The sequence below is a fragment of the Larus michahellis genome, chromosome 5 (assembly GCF_964199755.1).
Source record: "Larus michahellis chromosome 5, bLarMic1.1, whole genome shotgun sequence".
In the NCBI taxonomy this organism is placed as follows: Eukaryota; Metazoa; Chordata; class Aves; order Charadriiformes; family Laridae; genus Larus; species Larus michahellis.
In genome coordinates, this window is record NC_133900.1 from 65,731,591 (window position 1) to 65,752,807 (window position 21,217).

The 21,217-nt window shown below is 38.9% G+C and overlaps 1 protein-coding gene across 4 annotated transcripts in view; it reads left to right on the plus strand.

Annotated features, from left to right (window-relative positions):
• The first annotated feature begins 171 nt into the window (after positions 1–171).
• LOC141743482 (anaphase-promoting complex subunit 4-like) overlaps positions 172–21,217 on the plus strand; it is a 33,278-nt gene continuing 12,232 nt past the window's right edge. For 2 of the 4 annotated variants that reach the window (XM_074587729.1, XM_074587730.1), the window contains exons 1-13: positions 11,899–12,104; positions 12,870–12,975; positions 15,164–15,296; positions 16,239–16,313; positions 16,455–16,481; positions 16,586–16,630; positions 18,221–18,305; positions 18,701–18,811; positions 19,370–19,453; positions 19,832–19,918; positions 20,618–20,682; positions 20,775–20,817; positions 20,924–21,000. In XM_074587729.1, the coding sequence (XP_074443830.1) occupies positions 11,997–12,104; positions 12,870–12,975; positions 15,164–15,296; positions 16,239–16,313; positions 16,455–16,481; positions 16,586–16,630; positions 18,221–18,305; positions 18,701–18,811; positions 19,370–19,453; positions 19,832–19,918; positions 20,618–20,682; positions 20,775–20,817; positions 20,924–21,000 (1,046 nt within the window). In that variant the 5' untranslated portion in view covers positions 11,899–11,996. Of the gene's footprint in view, positions 460–746; positions 866–2,233; positions 2,317–2,715; positions 2,992–3,493; positions 3,575–3,883; positions 3,957–5,581; positions 5,733–6,231; positions 6,333–7,209; positions 7,332–7,961; positions 8,038–8,535; positions 8,588–9,103; positions 9,249–11,356; positions 11,592–11,898; positions 12,105–12,869; positions 12,976–15,163; positions 15,297–16,238; positions 16,314–16,454; positions 16,482–16,585; positions 16,631–18,220; positions 18,306–18,700; positions 18,812–19,369; positions 19,454–19,831; positions 19,919–20,617; positions 20,683–20,774; positions 20,818–20,923; positions 21,001–21,217 lie in introns of those variants that run through there. The other 2 variants (XM_074587732.1, XM_074587731.1) reach the window with 2 other exon arrangements.

Sequence of the window (21,217 nt, forward strand, 5' to 3'; positions counted from 1 at the left end):
AGCCTTAAGTGTAAAATTCACTGTACAGTGGAGTTCAAAGTAAATTTGAAGTGACCACTTTGATAAACTTCCCGTGACTGTTTTTATCTGAACAGTTTATTAAGAAACCGAAGATGGTGTTTATGTACCAGACGTGCCTACCGAAGGAAATAAATGTCCTAGTCTAAACCGCACGGGTTCGGAGCTCAGATGTCTTGTTTGCTCTGCGATAACCAGACCCCAGTTTGGGTTTGTTCCGGCCCCCCGCCCAGTCCCTCACGCTCCCTCTTCCCCCGGCGCTGGGGCCGCCGCACCGCTGGGGGCGCTGCCTCTCCCCGCCGGGCTGTGGCGGGGACCGCCGGGAAGGAGGCGGTGACATGGCGGCCGGCGGGGCGGGTGACAGGGAGGGAAGGTGCGGCGCGGCGGCGGGCGGGCTGGCCCTGCTCGGCCTGGCGCCCGGGGCTCCCAGCTGCCCGCACGGTGAGGCGGGGGGCGAGGAGGCCCCTCGGGCGGGAGGGTGGTGCGGACCCCGCCGGGCGGAGGAGGGAGCCGGCCGGGGGCTCCGACGGGCCCCGCTGAGGTGGTTGGCACCTCCCTGGGCGTCCCTGTTTCTCGTCTCCAGCTGCTCTCGCGGCTGCCCTGACAGGGGGGTTGTGTTTTACAGCAGCCTTTGTCAGTGCTTTCTTCTGGAAGCCTGGGGCTTGCAGCGGAGGCATTAAAACAGCGTGTGTCCTGTGTATCATCGTATAATTGCGTTTGTCCTTCAGGTCCCGCTCTCCTGTTTGTAAAGACCAGCCAAGGAAAAGAGGAGGGAAGAAGATTTTATGCTTGTTCAGCTTGTAGGGACAGAAAAGATTGTAACTTTTTCCAGTGGGAAGATGAGAAGGTAAGAGAGCGCTGCTTAAAACTACGGTAAATATTGGGGATTTTTTCCTCTATTTAACAGAAAAAATTTTTAAAAAGTGTATTTTTTCTGGAAATCTTTGGCGATTACTGTTTTGTAAACTTTGTCTAATAGTTTGTATTTAGCAGAGCACTTGTTGCTGTGAGGAGGACATGTTTCAAGTATAACTTCCCAGGAAGGCTATGTACATTTTGAGCAAAACTGGCATTTGCTACTGTATTGCCAAAACACACAGGTGTTCAAGTGAACACCTGAACTATGCCAACGCTATGCAACGTTGAACAAAATAGGATAGTTCTGATCCTAAGATGTCCTTGTCTTTCATGATTAAGACGGGGAAAATCTGATGGATACAGGCAAACAGTAGGGTATACAAAATAGTGAGATGGTGGGGATCAGCGTGATGCTCGTTAGTCTCAGGCTATCTGCAGTAATTTCTCTTTGTGTGAGGAACTTTGGTCAGATAATTGTAGAGTAACAAAATTGGGATTGACATGTATTCATGGAGAATTTATCGCTGTGTTTGTCCTCTACATATTGTGTTACTTTTTTTGTTTCCTAAATGAGTATCTTGTGTTGTGGTCATTGTCCTCAGCAGGTTGGCAGGCTGGAATTTCATCAGGTTTGGAAGCGTTTCATTGCTGTTCTGGTTATTACTGAAAAGTTGTATAAAGAGAAAATGAGATGGTTAATCACTCGGTTGTGTAGATTTAAATGGTATTCCTAGTGACATTTCATTTTGAAGTCACTTGTATCACGGTGTCTTTTTTCTATTGAATTTAACTGTCTCCCCCTTTAAACAAATCAGTTCTGTAAGTTTTGCACAAATGTCTTGAAACTACTAGTTGTGAAACCATTAAGTATGTTTTGTGGGAACAAAGCAGAAAACCAGAGAAGAGCTGTCATGCTTTTAAAATAATCACACACAAAAGACTAGGGCAACATTTATACCGTCATCAGTTGTGCAGGATTAGATCATAGTTCTTCAGAGGGAATGCAGCTGCTGGCATGCAATAATGGAAAGTATATCTCTTTCTATCTTCGTCATAATCATGTTTTGCGTTTTTCCCTGAGTATTACGTGTGGTCGGTGAGTGAAATGCTTCTATTTATTTTTTGCACAGTTTAAATTCACAGTGAGAGACTTGTGTTGTTATGCAGCATGCCTCTGTGCTGCAGTCGTGCTTGTTCTTCTGAAACAGCAATCCAAAGAATATGGTATTTTTTCTATGCCGAGTAACTAAAGCATGAGACCTGCGATGCACTCTTTTTGTTTAATATTGAGATTTAATGTACAATGTGGAGTGATATCTGTTCATTTTGTAACTTTTTATATACGTAAATTTTACAGGTGTCAGAAACTAGGCTTGCAGCACGCGAAGAATATAATAGAAATCATCAGCCTTTTTTTACACACAGACAGAATGTGGAAAGGTATTGTTATGTATATTTTCTTCATTAAAACTTGACTAAGGTAATATAGTAATAAATAACGTCCGAGTTCTGTGTATAAACGTACAGGACTGCTTGCTGGTAGTTGACATAGAGTCTTCACTCTGTAATCCAGTTATTTTATGGGGACTGTCAATATATTTGGCCAGCGTATTACATGCTTGCTTTCAGGGGAGGCTTTTTCAAAGTGTCCTCTTAATATTTTTTCATAAATATTACTTTGTTCACATGTAGATAGTGGAGATCTGCAAGATCAGCTTAAACTACATTGTCTGTTTAAATGAACTCTTAGAAAACATGAAACCCCCTTCATAGCTCCCCTTCACATCTTTTATAGAGGCTTTTACAAAGTTTGTTCCCTATTGTCTTTTGCATTTAAAGGTACAAGAATTTTGTTCTGTTGCCGTTATCAAAAAGGAGGTTTTGCCAGGAGTGCCAGCAATTGCTATTACCAGATGAATGGGAAAAACACTCGGATCACCAGTTCCTGTGCGATATCTCCACTGCCCAGTTAAAAAGTCCCAGTCGACTTCTGTATCCACTAGAGAATAAAAAAACAAATGCACAGTATTTATTTGCAGACAGAAGTTGCCAGTTCCTACTGGATCTTATTATTGATTTAGGATTCAGACGAGTGCTCTCTGTTGGCACACCCAGGTACGTCAGAATTGCTACACTTTCCAATAGTATTTTCTGTCTCAAAACTGTGCAGTTTACTAATATTTAAATAATCAAGGATTCTCCAATAATAAGAGGTTCTCTGTGTTTTAATTGGTTGAGATTATCCAAGTGTCTAATGGGGTCTAGCTTTGAGTTCATAGGGTACCAAAGAAGACTGTAGCCGCACTGCAAATAACACACACACACACTTCACATGTCTTGTTTTCGTACAGAAGTGACAGTGAGTTTCTTTGCTTATGTTTGGAGTTTTTTTGTTCATGGTTTTTTGTTCAGGCTCCACTGACTTTTCATCTTTAAGACTAACATGTTTTTCTAATTTTGAATATTAGCCAAATGGAATAATCCAAATTCAGATTACTCCATTTTCTTTATCTGTTTGGTTTTAGGTTTAGTAAAGTACCAGGCATTCTTGTCTTGCAAGATAATTTCTGAAGCCAATGATTATGTGTTAAATTTATTTGCTCCAATTATACTTCAGGCTTCATGAAATCATCCAGTCAAAAGCATCACAAGAAGAAGACTTCAGAGTTAGAAGCCTTCTGCTAGATATTGATTTCAGGTAGGTTTTGATAAATGTTTATCTGTTTGAAGAGTATGTACAAAGATATGTGTTCTTACTGCTTTAAAAGATCAATTGGTGGTTGTTTTCCCTTTTCTGTCTCTGCATCTCTGTTCCTGCACACATACACGATTGAAAACCAGTTTATGAGAACAGTAATTATTCTTAATAATTCCCAGTATTGGTATGTGTAGTCAGTAATCAGAACTCAAAAATGTTTTTCTTACGGCCTTGATTTCACTATAAATGCCCTTTAGGGCAGGCAAGAAGTTATTTATATTTTTCTACTACTTAAAACTTATTTTACAGGTACTCACAGTTTTACGCAGAAGATGAATTCTGCCACTACAACATGTTTAATCATTATTTTTTTGGTGGAGAGGTAAGGCCAAGTATTTCTTGAGTGCTTTGTAAAGAAGTACACGTTGTTGATGCAGAATTTAAGAAAGTGATGGGTAGTGTAGTAGAAAACAACCAGCATGAGATAAAAATGATTGACAGTAGTGGAAATCAAAGAATAACAGTGCCTCTTCAGTAATTCTCTCCCACTTGATTCAAAGATAAAGTTGCCTATTAAATTTATGCTAACTAATGTTACATACACACCTTAACTGCTGCTTTTATTAAAACAACCGTTTGGTGTGAGTTGTCACCTTATGTAAGTATTCATTAGCCCTTCTCTTGTGTTGCTACAACAGAATTAATTGCTTTATTCCCAGCCCTTACAAGCCCAATGGATGCCATGGGACATGTTCACTGGTACTTGAGGTGGGAGGGAAGAGAAGGTTTTCCTGCTTTATTCCAGGCAAGCAAGGTCAAAAGGTTAACCTTGTTGTCATAAAATGAAGTTGAATTAGTGTCATAGTTAAAAAAAATGCTGAATTTCTTGTTTCTTTTTAAATGTCACATTAAGTGCTTAATTTTGTGTTCATTAGGAAACCTGTGGCTTCAGTAGGACATTTATGGTAGCTTTGTACAGGGAATCACAGTGTGATTCAATTCCAAACATTAATTTCAAACATTTGTCCCAATAGTATACTCACTCACTCTTCGCTTTTCCCCTGCCATTATTAGTAAGCCACCATTGATTTGCATAAACATGTCTGTTGTTATACCTATCACACTATGTAGATAATTTTTGGATTTTTACTATTCTAAGGCCTAATTTTGAACAGGATCTTAAATAAAAAGAATTGTCTAGAATGAAACAGGAGGCTGGTCTGAAAGCCTTACCTTTGATTTTTTTTAATCCATTACTGGATTCAAGTTTTGTATTTTTCAATTAAGACAAAAGATTCTGTTCTTCTGCATTATAAACACTGTAGCATTCTTTTCAAGGTGTGAAGAGGGACGCCTGTAATAGCACTGTATTGCAGTGTATTCAAGGACTGAATTGCAGCACCTTTGAATGCCTATCAGTGTTAAAAATCTGATTTTGGAATGCAATAGAATCTAAGTAATAGATGAGAGAACACTGCAAGGTGGCAGTGGATACAGAACTTTTTACATTTCCTTTAATAATAGAGTCCAGGTTGGTTTGCTAAAATTTTAACATGATATATATTTTTGTTGTCAGTACGGATTGAATCGGTTTTCAGTGGACTGAATTTTTTCCCATTACTTTGATAATGCTTTACAGAATAAAACTAAAGTTAAAGGGCATGAATAAAATGTATTCTGAGCCTGAACTTTGCTTTGTTGCTATGAATATCATCTTTTTTCCAAGTTAAATTTAGTACCCTCAGGAAGAAGACTATCTTATGAAGCTTGAACTGCATCTGCCTGTGATATGTTATATCTACCTGAACAGGGCACTTGTTTTCAGTACTTCAAATCTAGTTTGATTATTTTTTTAAAATGCTACACGAGAGGAAATTCACCTCCATGAGAGGAAATAACTTCCATGCTCAAAGTTGAAACTTCTCAAATAATCACTTTATTGCCAAATACAATATTTTTTCCATTATTGAATCTGTATGTCTGGAAATTAACCTCTGTTTCTTACAGGCTGCACGTGAAACTTGTAGGAAATTCTTGTATCAACACAATGGCGAAAGAGTCATTATGGTAACTGATCCCCCATTTGGAGGTCTAGTGGAAGCACTGGCTTCTAGTTTTAAAAAACTGATGGCAATGTGGAAGGAGGCAGAGGAAGGAGGTATGTATTACAACCAGATCAGCGGGTTGAGCTGTAACATCACTGTAAGAAAAAGTACCTGTTTAAAAGTCTGTGATTCTTGCTATTCAGGTGAATGTGAACACACTCATGTTATAATTTCTAAAGATGAATCTATCTAGTACACTCTCCTGATGCTTTCAGTTTAATAATACTCAATTCCCTAAGTCTCTCTTAAAAATTTTTACAAATTGTTTAAAAATCTACTTTGCAATTAAATTGGACTTTAAAGGTAGAGAAGAATAAGCTATCAAACCAGAACCATTTCTTACCAATGCAGGCAGGTGACAAGAGTTGTTAGTGAAACGGAGCTTACAGCTCCACGTATATAAAATATACCAAAACTTGCTGTCACCGAAAGGAACTAGTTCTTTTGCCCAGCATGACATACATACACATTTTTATGTATTTATGGTAGAATTTTTCATGCTTCACCTAGCTTGTTTTTCTTTAATGTACATCTAAGTCTTTTCATTACTAGGTCATAATAGCCAAGAGATGCCCACATTCTGGATATTTCCATACTTCTTTGAGTCTCGTATTCTGGAATTTTTCCCAAGCTTCAGTATGATGGATTACCAGGTATAACTGAACACGGTGAACCTGCTAAATTTCAGTCATGCGCAGTGTGAACAGGAACATGAATGAAAGCAAATACAATGGTTGTGCTTGTCTGTAGATGAGCTGCCTTCTTGAACTTTCATTTTGACTGCATGGGAGGCACTGCAAACCCTGTGGTGCTTGTCATGTGAACCCCAGGTTCTGTCATACCTTTGATAACTTTGTCACACTCCTACAGTTTATTACATACCTTTACCTCGTCTGTCATCCGTCCGTTAACTCATTTCTTCTGCCTGGTTTTCTTTGTGACAAAATTTGCACTAATTTCAGCAGGTGCATATTGCAGAGGTGAGAGGGAACTTGAAGTGTTCCATTTTTCCCAGGTGTTGAAATGTCAGTAGCTTGGTGGGTAATGCCCAGCCTGGTCAAAAAAATAATTAAGGTCTTTCATCTCTAAAACTGCTGGGACCAGAGTAGAATTACAGCAATGGATATTTTTTGGAATTACGTAATAAATGAAGTTGACAGTGATAAAGCAGTAATCTGGCATCAGCTTCTCCAGTATTGTATCCATTCTGTAAATTGTTTAGGAATGCATACATCAGTGACTTTTGAGAGACCGGTCATAGGTATTCATGATGTTAAAGTTTTATTCTCTCATATAACAGCTCTGCATGATGTTTGACATGGGTGTTCTGGGCAACATATTTGTATCTTGGAGAATGGAAATTTGGTGAAGAAAATTGGAAACTTGTGCTAGGCTAGACTTTGCATTGCTGCTAGTGTTCAGAGATGAGAATTTTTGTGACAAGTCTCTGAAGATACTAATGACATGAATAGTTCTGTCTGTGCTTAGCGTTCAGTTTAAGACTCTTTTTCTATGGTTTTATTTTTCTAGGTAGACTATGATAATCATGCACTTTATAAACATGGCAAGACAGGTCGTAGGCAGTCCCCTGTCCGTATTTTCACGAACCTCACCCCAAGTATGATTGTACTCCCTGTGGAAGAAGGTTACAGGTAAGATGTGTTAATGCTCAAGTGACTGAAAGAGCGTGCTTGTTCTTAATCAGGGCATAAAGTCTCTAAAGGACTTTGGGATGGTGCTGTTCATTATTGTCATGCCTAATTTTTGGATGCCAGGCTCTTGAAGAACACATTTCTCTGTCTCATTCAAAGGTTACATGTTCTATAAACAATGCGTAGGAGAGCTGGGTGCCTAAAAAGACATTTATGTTTTCCAGTGTGGAATGATGAGATTCCTCGGCTAGTCCACAGGAAATGTTGTATATGTATATGAGAGACAGAGATTTACGGCTATCCCTGATACTCAGCTTGGTTGAGACAGTAGTTAATAAAGTGAATCTGAAGAGAAGCATCAAGGAGAAAGGAATGGATTTGGTTTGATTTACTGCTGATAGTGTTGATAGTGTGAATTCAAGCACCTGAATTTTACTATTTGAATGTACTATGTCTAAATGATTATGAGGCTCTGGGCCTAAGTGGTGATTTTATGTGTCAAAAACATCACCTTTAATTTATCAAAGTGACTTTGCAATCCTTATGAATATTGTTGAGCTTGTATAGAATCAATTTATATTGCTTCTTGAGCAAATAGTGGACCAATACTTTTATAATTATTTTTTCCAGGTTTTGCACTATATGTCAGCGGTATGTTAGTTCTGGTAACCAGCACTGTGAGATATGCAATTCATGTACATCAAAAGTAAGTATATTGACTGCTTTCAGGATAGAAGTTTCAGGAATAGTTAAATAATAACTTCGGTAATTTTTGCTCTGGTAAAAACCTATTCTGACATCGATTTCCTTGGAAAACCCCAGACAGTTTTGTAGACTTATTACTAACTTCACAGGACATAATTTACAGCCCACTGGGAATTAATTTCTGTTTCTCTGATTCCTTTGTGTTGCAAAGAGGACAGAAAAGTTTGCTACTTGCCACTTGCACCATACCGTGTTCATCAGTAGTCTGTTGACACATTTCTTCTTGTTCCAGAAGTTGTAGAACTTGGAAGCTTCAAAATACAGCTGTTTTGTTGTGGTTGTCACAGATTCTCAGGACTGTTGTTTTTTAAGTTACAGTCCTTCCTACAGAGGACCTGTTTCTGTAAATAATGGGGACCATACGTCAGTAGTTTAGTTCTAAGATAGAATCAGTGGTTTTTTAAAACAAACAAACAATGCATTTATTCATCTTTTGCAGGATGGTAGACAATGGAAACATTGTGTTCTCTGCAAAAAATGTATAAAACCCTGTAAGTACAGAAAAATACTTTTCTAAATAAAAGTATACTTACTGTTTAAGCTGTAGTCCAAAGAAACTGAGATGACAAACCAGAAGAGAAAATATTCTGTAAAAGAAATAAAATGTAATCATTCAGAAGACAGAGTAAAGGGAAAATCTCAATTTTGCACAAGTTGCCATTCAATAACTTAGATATATTTGCACTGTGTGGAAATTTGATAAATTCTTGCCAAGGTGTACTAAGTCCCGTTTATATTTGCTATGGGGTTTGTTATTTGTTAAGATCACATACAGGATAATAGTTCTAATGGCAAAATAATTCAATTATGTTGAAATAGTTACACAGTATATCTAATGAAGACCTGGCAGCCTTATGAAACGTGATAAGGGAAGAGAAACTGACTACACCCATCTCTGTAAAACTAAAACCAAATTGAAAACCTAGTAATGCAGCCTATATTTAAAGCTTGGTTTCAGAGTGATCATTGTAAACATTTTGGAGATCATAAATCATGTTACTTTGCAGCTTGGTTTCACTGTAGCAATTGCAACTGCTGTGCTCTTCGGAACCACACTTGTGAGAAGACTGATGCTGGCTGTTTTGTCTGTGGCAAGGCAGGTCACAAACGCAGTACCTGTCCCAGTCTCTCCCACGCCAGAACAGCTTGCCAGTAAGTGTGATATTGCATTGATGTAATAAAAGATAGCATTCAGGTGAGATTAGGTCTTTTTTAATGGAAAGACATGGACCTGAGTCTAGAGGAGGGCCACAAGAATCATCACAGGGCTGGAGCACCTCTCCTGTGACGACAGGCTGAGAGAGTTGGGGTTGTTCAGCCTGGAGAAGAGAAGGCTCTGGGGAGACCTTATTGCAGCCTTTCAGTGCTTAAAGAGGGCTTATAAGAAAGATGGGGACAGACTTTCAAGTAGGGCCTGTTGCCACAGGGCAAGGGGTAATGGTTTTAAACTCACAAAGGGAAGATTCAGACTAGATATAAGGAAGAAATTTTTTACGCTGAGGGTGGTGAAACACTGGCCCAGGTTGCCCAGAGCAGTGGTAGATGCCCCATCCCTGGAAACATTCCAGGTCAGGTTGGACGGGGCTCTGGGCAACCTGATGTAGTTGAAGTTGTCCCTGCTCGTTGCAGGGGGGTTGCACGTGGTGACCTTTAAAGGTCCCTTCCAACACAAACTATTCTGTGATTCTGTGATTTAGAAAGATATAATTTTGGGCTTTGGGTGGTGTCATCAGCTTTCACTATTGTCCACTTGCTGTATTGCTGGGGAGTATATACTGGAGGAGGAGATGATAAAAAACATGAAGGTCACTTACTGTGGCTCCCAGTTCCCTCACTGTTACTTTTCTTGCAAAACTGATTTATATGGCTGCCAAACGTGGTGAATGGTGTGTGGGATAGCTCTGTCAAGAAGATTCAAAATTAAAGTACTGAAGCAATTTTATTGCCTTTGGATTCCTTATGAAAGGACAGAGAAGAGTCACTACACTCATTCCTTCTTGTGTCTTTTGCTTTCTTATGGCACCTTTTTCCCTACTGGTATTTCAGGTGCTCTCTGTAATATGTCCACCATGTAAGATCTGTGTTCGTGAGGGTCACAATAAATACTTCATTATGCCGTGGTTGTGCTTCTGTAACATACATAAGCACATACTTGTATGTGTCAAAAAAAAAGGTGTGTGATGGTCTTCTGATGGAACTAACTGAAAAGAGGAAAGGGGATTTGCTAAAAGATGATCCAGCAGCTGGCTCAGTCTTTCCAGTTCGGGGTAGCTGTAACTTCCTCTCCAGAGTGTGTCGGTTTGTTTGTGGTTCTTGACTTGAACGGCTGTAGCTGTGGAAATGCAAACCTTCCCTCCCAAAAGACGTACATCCGTTGCATAGTGAGATTCAGATGGCGAACCTCTTGGGTCAGCATCAGGAGATTCACCAGATGCCTGCTGGAAGGCAGAGGACTACAGGGGTATTGCTTCATGTCCTGCTGTGACATTAATCTGAGTTTTGGTTATGGAGTATTAGAGCTAAAAAGTAGCAATATTTTGGCTTACTTATGTCTCTTAAAAATTCCGTCCTTCAATGTTTTTTCTTTGCTTAAAAAAGTAAAAAGGATACTAAAAGAAATTAATGAAACCTCATCTGTTTCTTCTGTCAAGTAAGGTATTATTCTTCCCATTGTACTGGAATGGTTTAGTCCCGTTAGGCCATCAGTTATTTCTTTTGCTGATTTATTGCAGAAGGTAATTTAGGACTTTTTTTCTAATAAAAATATGTATGTTTTATTTGTTAAAATTATTCCATGTTTTGTGGTACGGAATACATCCTTTGTCAGAGACAGAAAACAGTCCACTTGCTAGTTATCTTTAGGTCCTGTATTATTTGTGGGAGTCTTTGTAATGTTATTAAATTGATGTACTTTCTTCTAATCCTTTACATTATATATTCATGCATTATATATTGAGCACAAAAGTCTGTGTGTGCTTTTTTGGTACTTGCTGAGTGGCGTTTCTGAAGTTTTCTGCCTCTGTTTAAAGGCAAATGCTGAATAAGTACATACACGAAAAATAATTAATGGCAGTAAAGTGGACAACAGTTTTAGGAAGATTAAATGTCATAACATTGTAAGATGGAATGTTGCTTTTGCTTTTTGTGACAGTACTTCTGAGTTCATATACTTCCAAGGAGAGATTATTTAAAATACCAGCAAATGTAGAAGTACGTTCTCCATTTTACCCTAATCTGTGTGTTCCTTTTCTGATCTACAGAGCTGACAAAAAGCAAAAGCAGAAAACTCTGAAGAGGATAAAGGCGGGGGTCCATCAAAGATCAGCTATGAAGCATGCCGTCTTCTTCAGGAAGAAAGTAAAGAATAAGAAAAAAAAGATGTGACTTTGCTTGCCGATACTTAGTTAATACTTTTTTTTATGGCCAGCCTTTGATTCCATTTTCTAAAAATGTTAATATTAACATCCAAAATAAAACCTGATTGAATTAAAAGTGCCGGTTCTTTTGTTATACATCGTTACTTGCACACGTGCAAAGAGCTAAGTAAAGCACGCACCATGTATTTGTGTAAATAACCCTTTTTTGGGTGTAGGATTAGCTATTTGTGTGATGAGAGGGAGTCTGAAGGGAAGGCCTCGGGTGCTTCTCTCCGGGGAGGGGAGGGGAGGGGAGGGACCTCGCACCCCGCTGAGGGGCATCGGCCGGGCGGGCAGGGCCGGGCCCGCCGCCCCGCCCCGCCCCGCCCCCCGAGCCCGCCGCCGAGGCCCCAGCCGCGCCGCGGCGGGAAGCACCGCCCCCGGAAGCCGGGAGCGGAGGGCGGGAGGCCGGCGGCGCGGTGGGGCTTGGGGGCGGCGGGCGGGAGGCCGGGGGCTCGGCGGCCGCTCGGAGCACCCCGCCGCCATGCCCGCCTTCCGGCAGGTCGGGGAGAAGCAGCTGCCGCAGGAGGTGGTCTTCATGGCCTGGTCCCCCAAGAGGGACCTCATCGCCCTGGCCAACAGAGCGGGCGAGGTGAGTGCGGGCCGCGCCGCGCCGGGGGGCCGGTGGGGGGGCTGCGCCTTCTGTGAGGTGCCTTTGCTGTTATCCGTGCCAGGATGCCTGTAAGTCCAGGCAAGCGTTTGGGAATAGTAGATTTTTTTATCACGCTTCTCCATAATTATTGGCCCTTCCCTGTTTACTTTCGAATTTCCAAACGAATTCAATGGTGATGCTCGCAGTGCCTGCATCTGTGGGGTTTTAAAGCACGCAAAATTTTCCATTTAAATTAAACTAGTATTCTCAATACATATTGCCGCTTGCTTTTTTTACTCTCTAATTTCCAAACGAATTCACTGATGATGCTCTCAGTGCCTGCATCTGTGGGATTGTAAAGCACATGCAATTTCCTATTTCAGTTAAATTATTTTCAGGTGTTTTGTTCCTGGAACTGCTGTATGTATCACACATGAGGACAGACTGTTGTGCGTTCAGGCTGTCTTTGATGGAAAAGTGTGGGGAGCCCCTGTTGGTTACAGGCTTCGAGGCTGATACAGTGCACACCTTATTTCTGTGTTGCTGTATAGTAAACAGTAGTCTCTCTTCTAAAATAACATAGGAGTCAGTCGTCTGCTAGAGGAGCAGCTGATATTTCAGATGTAGATTTATTAAAGAATGGTAAAAGATGTAGTATTATTAAAATATGGTAAAAAAAAAAAGTGTGTCTTGGAGTGATTGATAAACTGGAATTAATGGGTCAATGTGTTTTATTTTTCTGTCTTTGCTGTGTTTACTCTGTAGGTTTTACTTCATCGGCTTGCAAACTTTCAACGAGTGTGGAGTTTGCCTCCAAATGAAAATACAGGAAAAGAAGTGACTGCTCTTGCTTGGCGACCGGATGGCAAAAGTAATGACAAGTACCTGAGGTGATATGGTGCCATAAAAATCCCATTGGAAATCAGTGAAAATTATTGTGATCATACCTCTTATCTGTGAAGGAAATTTTCAAGTAAACTATGTTTAAAGAGAAGGGTGATTTAATTTTATGTAGGTTTATTCAAAGTAATAGAGAGAGTTACACTGTTGAAAGCAATTGCAAGAAAAATTTGCAAAGTGGATTTATGTCCAAAATACTTTTTTTCAAGGTATGGCAAAACTTCAGTTCTTAACTTAAGCAAAATATTTTTATATGAATGACAAAATTTATTGTGTGAGTAGAGATAGAGGCTGTCTGATCAGGGTTGACAAAAGAGCTTGGCTTATTTAGCATAGACTGAACTTTAGAGGCTAAAATTGCTCTAATAATACACCAGAGAAGACAAAAAAGGCTTTTCCTTGTCAACAGAAATAATGTTGAAATTAGTAGCTTAATAAACCCAAGATGGAAACTGATTAATTTTTTGACTCATTAGAGGCCAGAGGATGTGAACAATTTTTGTCCATGACATGGACCTATACCTATATAGTTTTATAGTAGAGTTAGAGGAGTTTAAGAAACTTATTTTTAAGCTGTTTGCCTGTGATTACAAGGAAGTAAGCATAGAAACCTTTGCCTGCCATATGCTTTCATAGATTAATAAAGGTAAGAAGAAGGTGATGCAAAAGTTGCTCAGCAAATCTTAAATTGTATTTTGTTGTAATAAAACCCAAACCTTCCGAGTGGACCGTCTTCACATATAATTTTGGCCTCAAATTTGCAAAAACTGAGCCTCTGCTTTATCAGAATTGTTGTTAGAAGTGTGTTCAGTTCAACATGTAGATAAATAATTGTGGGATCATGCCTTCGACTTAAATTTATCACCTGAAGTATGACAGGAGTTCAAACCTTCATTTTAATGAGTAGATTTCAAACGAGAATTTGGAAGGACTGTTGTACTGATTTCAGCTGGAACAGAGTTAGTTTTCTTTCTAGTGGTTGCTGTGTTTCACATTGGGTATGAAAGGAATGTCAGTAATGCATGTTGTTTTAGTTGTTGCCAGGTGATGTTTATATTTTTCAAGGTCTTTTTTTCACCTTCCCACAGAAGCTGGGAAGGAGCACAGACAGAGCCGTGTAATGGCCAGTGGAATATTCCGTACCACAGCTGCCATGCTCAGTATATAAATGGGGGTTGGCTGGGGGGTGGGAATCTGTGATCACTGCTTGGGATGGTGCCAGTTCACCAGATGGTGAGAGTAACTTGTGTCATTGTTATTGTTATTTTCCTTTTCTGTTATTGTTTCTATTAAACTGTCTTTACCTCAACCCAGAAGACTTTTTTTTCCCCTTTCTCCTCCTTTTTTCCCCTCTTCTCCCTGCCCTTCTGGGAATGGGGGAGAACTGCACCAGTGGCTGCATGGTCCTAGCTGTGGCTGGGGTTAAATGACAGTCTTTTTTGGCGCCCAATTTAGGGGACCAAAACAGACTGTTGTGGTTTAACCACAGCTGGCAGCTAGGACCACGCAGCTGCTCGCTCACTCTCCCAGTTCGGATGGGGAAGAGAATCAGAAGAGTAAAAGTGACAAAACAGTTTAATAAGTAAAGCAAAAGCTGTGCGCTCAAGCAAAGCAAAACAAGGAGTTCGTTCACTGCTTCCCATCGGCAGGCAGGTGTTCAGACATCTCCAGGGAACGCAGGGCTCCTTCACGTGTAGCAGTTGCTTGGGAAGACAAATGCCATCACTCCAACCATCCTCCCCATCCTCCTCCTTCCCCTGCTTTATATACTGAGCATGATGTCACATGGTATGGAATGTTCCTTTGGTCAGTTGGGGTCACTGTCCCAGCTGTGTCTTCACCCAGCTTCTTGTGCACCGGCGGCGTACTTGTTGGTGGGGCGGTGTGAGGAGTAGAAAAGGCCTTGACTGCTCAGCAACAACCGAAACCATCAGTGCGCTATCAACATCGCTTTCATCCCAAATCCAAAACGTAGCACTATACCAGCTGCTAGTAAGAAAGTTAAATCTATCCCCGCCGAAACCATGACAAGTGTACATAGACAAAGAGAAAAATCTGTCCGGTAGTTGTCTTTGAAGACATTATTTTCTATTTCACTATAAAGTAGCTACAAAGTTTTGCATGTTGGTTGTTTATACATTTTACTCCTCTTTCTCTAGTTTTGGCTTTTGGCCTTTCTGATACCAAGCGGATTATTCTGTGTGATGTAGAAAAACCTGAAAGCTTGCACTCCTTCTCCGTGGACTCCTCTATTACTTACATGCATTGGATGGAAGTAACTGAGGAAAGCAGGTGAGTCCAAAAAACTCTAGTGCCACCTTACTAATAATTTATACTTAGTATCTTAAAAGCAGTCATAAAAAAATAATATAACGTTACGTAGCTATAGCTTTTTGTTACCAGTTGGCTAAGATTTTCCTTTTGGTTAGAATAGACACTTTTCATATGAATATTTTTGGTGCTGATATGAAGAGTCTTGTGGCACTTCAGGGTGTACACAAAAATTTCAGCATGGTCTTGGGTGCCCACCTCTTAAGAGCTGCTTACTTCTGATCCAATTTACTTCAGTACCCATTAATTTATTAAACTCATTATAATGTTGTTATGTTCGTAAGTATTATATTTAAATCTTTCTTCACCTGTGTTTTCAAGATCTTTGGTTTGGTGCTTACGTCTTTCACGATGTGCCTTTGGTGTTACATCCATCCCCAGTGTCATTTCTGTTGTGGATGTACTTGCTTGAAGAAGTCAGATTGCCCCTAGTGACCATCAGCGCTGTGGCATTAGACAACTCTCAGCAGCACTTGTGAGCTGGAGGACATCGTGGTCCCTATTCCTGTGGTCTTACAAAAACCTCTGATATGCACTTTTGTTGCAGTGCAAGACAATAATTAAATAAAATATTTATTTAAAAAAGGGAGGTGGAGTAAGTGTGACTTGGGCATTCCCCCCCTCCAGAAAACACCAGTCTTAAAATAGCCAGAAAATAACGGCATCTTGCATTACTCTAGCATTCTTTGGTGCTAATAAAAAAAAGATTTTCAGACTTCTTTTATTAATTTGATTATTTGATAAATTATTAAAGGCCCCATAAGGGATTACCCTCTGATATTTGTAACTCTTTAACATACACGACATATCGAGTACGTGCTGTAGCTTTGAAGTTAGAAAGAAATCCTCTTTCCCCCCATTTTTACAGCTTGGGTGGTAAAGACAGTCTTATTTGTTTTTCAGTGTTCTCACTTCCTTTTACAATGCTGAAGATGAATCAAATCTCCTGTTGCCTAAATTACCAGCGCTACCAAAAAAGTAAGCATTATACTGATAAGCTTGAGAAGAGATAATTTGTCCTTTGTTGTCATTGTTTTGGTTATTCATCTTTAATGCTCTACAGATGCTTTGGATTACATGTTTGCTCATTGTTATTGAGAATAATTATTTTGTTTTCAGTTACAGTACCACTGCAAAAATTTTCAGGTAAGAAATTGTCATCTTCTCTCTCTCTCTCGTTTTTGTTTTATTTGGTTTTCTGGTATTGAGACAAGCTACATAAACCCCAATCATATGTTTTGTATTTTCAGTGAAGAAAAGTCAGATGAGATTATGAAGCTGCTGGGTGATGTAAGGTATGTGGGTTATTACGTGTTGGGTTTTTTTTCCTTTGGTTGGTGGTTGGTTTGTTTTTTTTTTTCAAGCTATGAAGTAATGAATAAGGGGGGTTACTTTTAAGTTATTCATAGTCTGTTTTTAAGGATCCTTTTTTTTCATGTACAAAGATAAAGTTCAAAAAATATATTAAAAAAAAAAGTCTCCATCAGTTTACACCTTTTCTCCTCAATTTAGAGAGATTATAAAGCACTTTATCAACAACTGCTGTTGGTGCCATATCTTTCTTTTCCTTAGAAGAAGATTTCTTGGGGTGCATCTTGGGGTGCAGCTGGTCTTGGAGACGTTTGTGAATGCTTGTTATAGATGGGGAATTGCTGTGCGTTTAAAATAAACATCTCTTATTAGGAAACACATGATGGGCAGCTGGAGGAAATGTAATTTAGCAGACTGAGACTGGCTTTGTGGAGTGCTTGTGTTGCATCTTTGAGGAGGGCACTTAACCTCTGTGCCTTGTATTTACATTCACTTTCTTTCCCTGTTCTTACAGTCTCACCACTGAGAATTGTTCTCCTTATTTCAAAATTTGCATTTCTGTCTGTCACCGGTTATTTCTTTCTAAGACTTTATATCTCTTCTTACAGCAGGACTTGCTAGAAAGAGAGGCTGTTGGTGGTGTAGGAGTTTTCTGGGTTCTGTGCTCCTTCATCCCTTTCATTAATGAAACCAAAAGCTTTTCAGATACTGTTTTGTTAAGTTCTGTCTTGATTTTAATGAAGACATTCTCCTTTAACATATATTTAGGTGTGTAACAGGGAGAAGTTGCAGTTAATTTTCTTGTCTTTATAAGGGGACACACAAAGCATTCTTCTTTTTTATGTGGTAGAGCATTACCGCTCGCTGCAAAGCAAGCAAATGTGCATAGTTGAAGATGTGTGTATGACAGCAGTAGACAACCTCCCTCTCCAAAGTTTAACGTTTTAAACATAGACACAATGGAGGGGCCATAGAGAAGCCTTTTCCCAAGTCATTGCAGCAAGTTGGTTTTAACAAGTGAGCAAAAGACAGACCTGTCTGTCCCAGACCCCATTTTTTGAACTGGGTTTCTGTTTCTGGTGCTGTTGTTACTTGTGGCTGTTCTTTGCTCAGGGGTGCCACTGGGTGACTGCGACAAGCTTACTCTGTATGTAGTTAGGATAAACTCAGGGGAAGACAAAAGTAGCTTTGTAAGAATGCTTTGCAGCCTGTATTGGTACATGGGCTGTTGCTTGAAAGTGTTACTCTTGTTCTCTAGAAGCTATAAAGTTAGTGAGGAGGGACTTCTGTGTCTAAATTGTGGGGTTTTTTTTTCCTATTCTCTCAGTTAATTTAGTAATTGATAACTCTTTCTGTAAGTGTTAGAGGCAAGTCTTATCAGTGGAATCCAAGCTAATACGTTTTTTATTTTTAAATTTCTTGGTTTGTAGACAGTAGTACAGTGTTTCTTTTTTCTTCAGTGATTCTTGAAGATCTTTAGTAAAGGGATGGAATTTAAGTATTAGGAATTATATTTGTATGCATTAGAATTTGTTTCAGTATGCTCATCAACACATATTCTTCTGTTTTTATAGGCTTAATGCTCTTGTCCTTGGTGGCAGCTCAGGATTTATTGAGATTTATGCTTATGGAATGTTTAAGATTGCTGCAGTAACTGGGGTACGTTCCATTTCTTTCCATGTTTTTTCTTCATCATATACCAAACTACAGCTGAATTAAATGAAAAAAAATACACATGTATGCTTACACATAAGTGAAACTGGGTTGTTGAAGTTTAAAGAGAGGAATAGTCGTTGCTCTCGATTGGGTTGTGCGGTTATTGTTGGAGAGACATTTTAACTCTGGCAATTTTAACATCTTGTTTCAAATGAAACAAAGTTCAACACTAATCCACAGTAAAAGGAGTGCTTTTGCTCCTGAACAGTAGCTGAAAATTCCACTTTGTTTTTACGTGTCATTGAATGCAGCCTTCTTTGTGCATGGATGTGTTAGGGCAGTAAATACACCTAGAGGAAATGCAATATTTCATTAACTTTTATACTGGAATCCTTCAGGTGGCAGGTTCTTGTCGTGGACTATGTTTGTCTAGTGATTTGAAATCACTGTCAGTTATTACAGAAATGCAAGACTCTTCAGACAGCGAAGCAGAGATAACATATTTTCAGGCAAGTAATATAATTTTAATAAAACTGCTTTTTAAATTACTTTCTGGTGGCTTTATTGCTTTCCCATTACTTGCAGAAAAACCACAAACTATTTCCAGCCTTCCTGAAATTCACCCTGATTTTGTTTTTTGATTTATCACGTTAACATGCAGTTTCACCAATGAGACTGATGATCATGATCTGAGGCATTCTTTTAAAATACGACTTTAAAGGTAGCATTCATTTATTCAGTAACAGTTACAGTTATTCAATTTTCATCATTCTGCACACAAAGACGTAGGACCAATGCTGTTGATTATCCAGTCTATCCACAGTCCTCATTAAAACTATTACTGTTAAAACTCCAAAATGAGGAACTTAATCAGGGTTTTTATAGATGTATTAAAAATCTTTATTGCCCCTTTGAATTAAATGTATTTCCCCCTTAAAACCAACTTTAAGGAAATGGGAAATGAGTTTTCCTGTGGGTCTTCCCTATCTGTCTCTTCATTTCTGTAATCTAAAACTTCATAAAAGACAAATAATCTGTTAACTGTTGTTTGTTTCATTTGTTAACAGCTGGACACTAGTCTATTATCAAGTTACTTACCTGAGGTAACTCGAATGGCTCGGAAGTTTACTCACATTTCAACTCTGTTACAGGTACAGTTGTGTTACAACATCCTTTTAATATCCCAGTTCTTACAGGCTTCAATGTTCTTAATATATGTTTTCTAATAAGTAGCTGAAGTTGATTTTTAGTAAATGTAGAGCTCTAACTTGGAATTTGATTATAAATTTCATGTAATATCTACGGTATATCTTCCCTAATAAATAAGGGCATGTAAAGTAAAATAAACGTTTTCTAATAAGAAGCTGAAGTTGATTTTTAGTAAATGTAGAGCTCTAACTTGGAATTTGATTATAAATTTCATGTAATATCTACGGTATATCTTCCCTTTGCATTGTAACATCCAGTTCTTGCTTGTGTTTTTAAGGGGGGGAAAGGCAATAATCCTAATGTCTGTATCTGTATTATAGTATATAAAGTTGTCATTGACGTGCATGTGTGAGGCGTGGGAAGAAATATTGATGCAGATGGACTCACGATTAACAAAGTTTGTACAGGTACTGCAGTATTAACCATTCTTTTGGAAAAAAAAACACATTTTTTTGCAGTAGGTCGGTTGTTCTTCTTAACGTACTGCATATCTTAATGTTGTTTAAGCATAATGCCTCCAGATAACAATCTCTAAGTTCAGAGGCAACCTGGAAGCTATTATGTGTCAAGTGTTCTGACGCCGAAGATATCAGAGTACAATCAAGCACGATTGTATTGTGATACTTCTTTATTTTATTTATTCAAAGTTATTCAAAGGTGATAGTTTTCAGCTTGCACAGCTATTTAAGGTTGTGCTCTTTGTACTTTGGTCACTGATAAACTGAATACTGTAAATGTTGAGTAACAGCCCACCAGCACTTACATCCTAGTTCAATAGAGCATGCTAGGATTAAGATACTCTTGGATTTGCTTAAATTTTGTGTGCATTGACCATGGCTAGAAGTTAATTGAGTTAAATAATTTATTTATTTTTTTTTAAAAAAATAGATTCTTGGTGATGGCAAACTGCCTAGAATTTTTACTGTGTAATACAATTGAAAATAGCTTAAAATACTGAAAAATTTCCAGTGATTGGTAGTCTGATTTCAGCATTCAAGGGTATAAGTGAGTTTTCCAATACACTTTTAATTGAAGTGTTTGTGAGAATATCTGATAGCCTGGATTTAATCATTTCACCATTCTATTTCAATTATTTTGACTGACAGGAAAAGAATACAACCACTTCTGTTCAGGATGAGTTTATGCAGCTGTTGTTATGGGGCAAAGCAAGGTAGTTACTGTTGTGTTATCTGAGTACGCATTTGCATTTGATCCTGAAATACAAAATGAATTCATATTTTGTTCTCTCCCCCACCATTTCAGTCTGGAACTTCAGGCGTTACTAATGAACCAACTGACAGTAAAGGTATATTAATATTTTTTTGACATATTAAAATAATCTGTTTTAATATCTTTTAATCACTGTTCTGTTAACAGAACATTGTTATATGTTTGTATTTCTTTTTTAACAGGGTTTAAAAAAACTTGGTCAGTCCATAGAGTCTTCCTATTCCAGTATACAAAAGTTGGTCATAAGCCATTTGCAGAGGTAAGTCACAGAAGCTCCAATGAATTATAGATAAAATGGCATATTATATGCTTTGCTAAAAGCCAGTGTGCTCTACTGGTGGTTCTTTGTATGTAGGTGTGCTGGTGCGGAGACCGGGATCATGGCAAAATGTACTATTTTACTTTTGGGTAACGGAGAACTATTAAGTATTTTGAACAATCTCCATGACACATCACCTGTATATCAGTGTCTGATG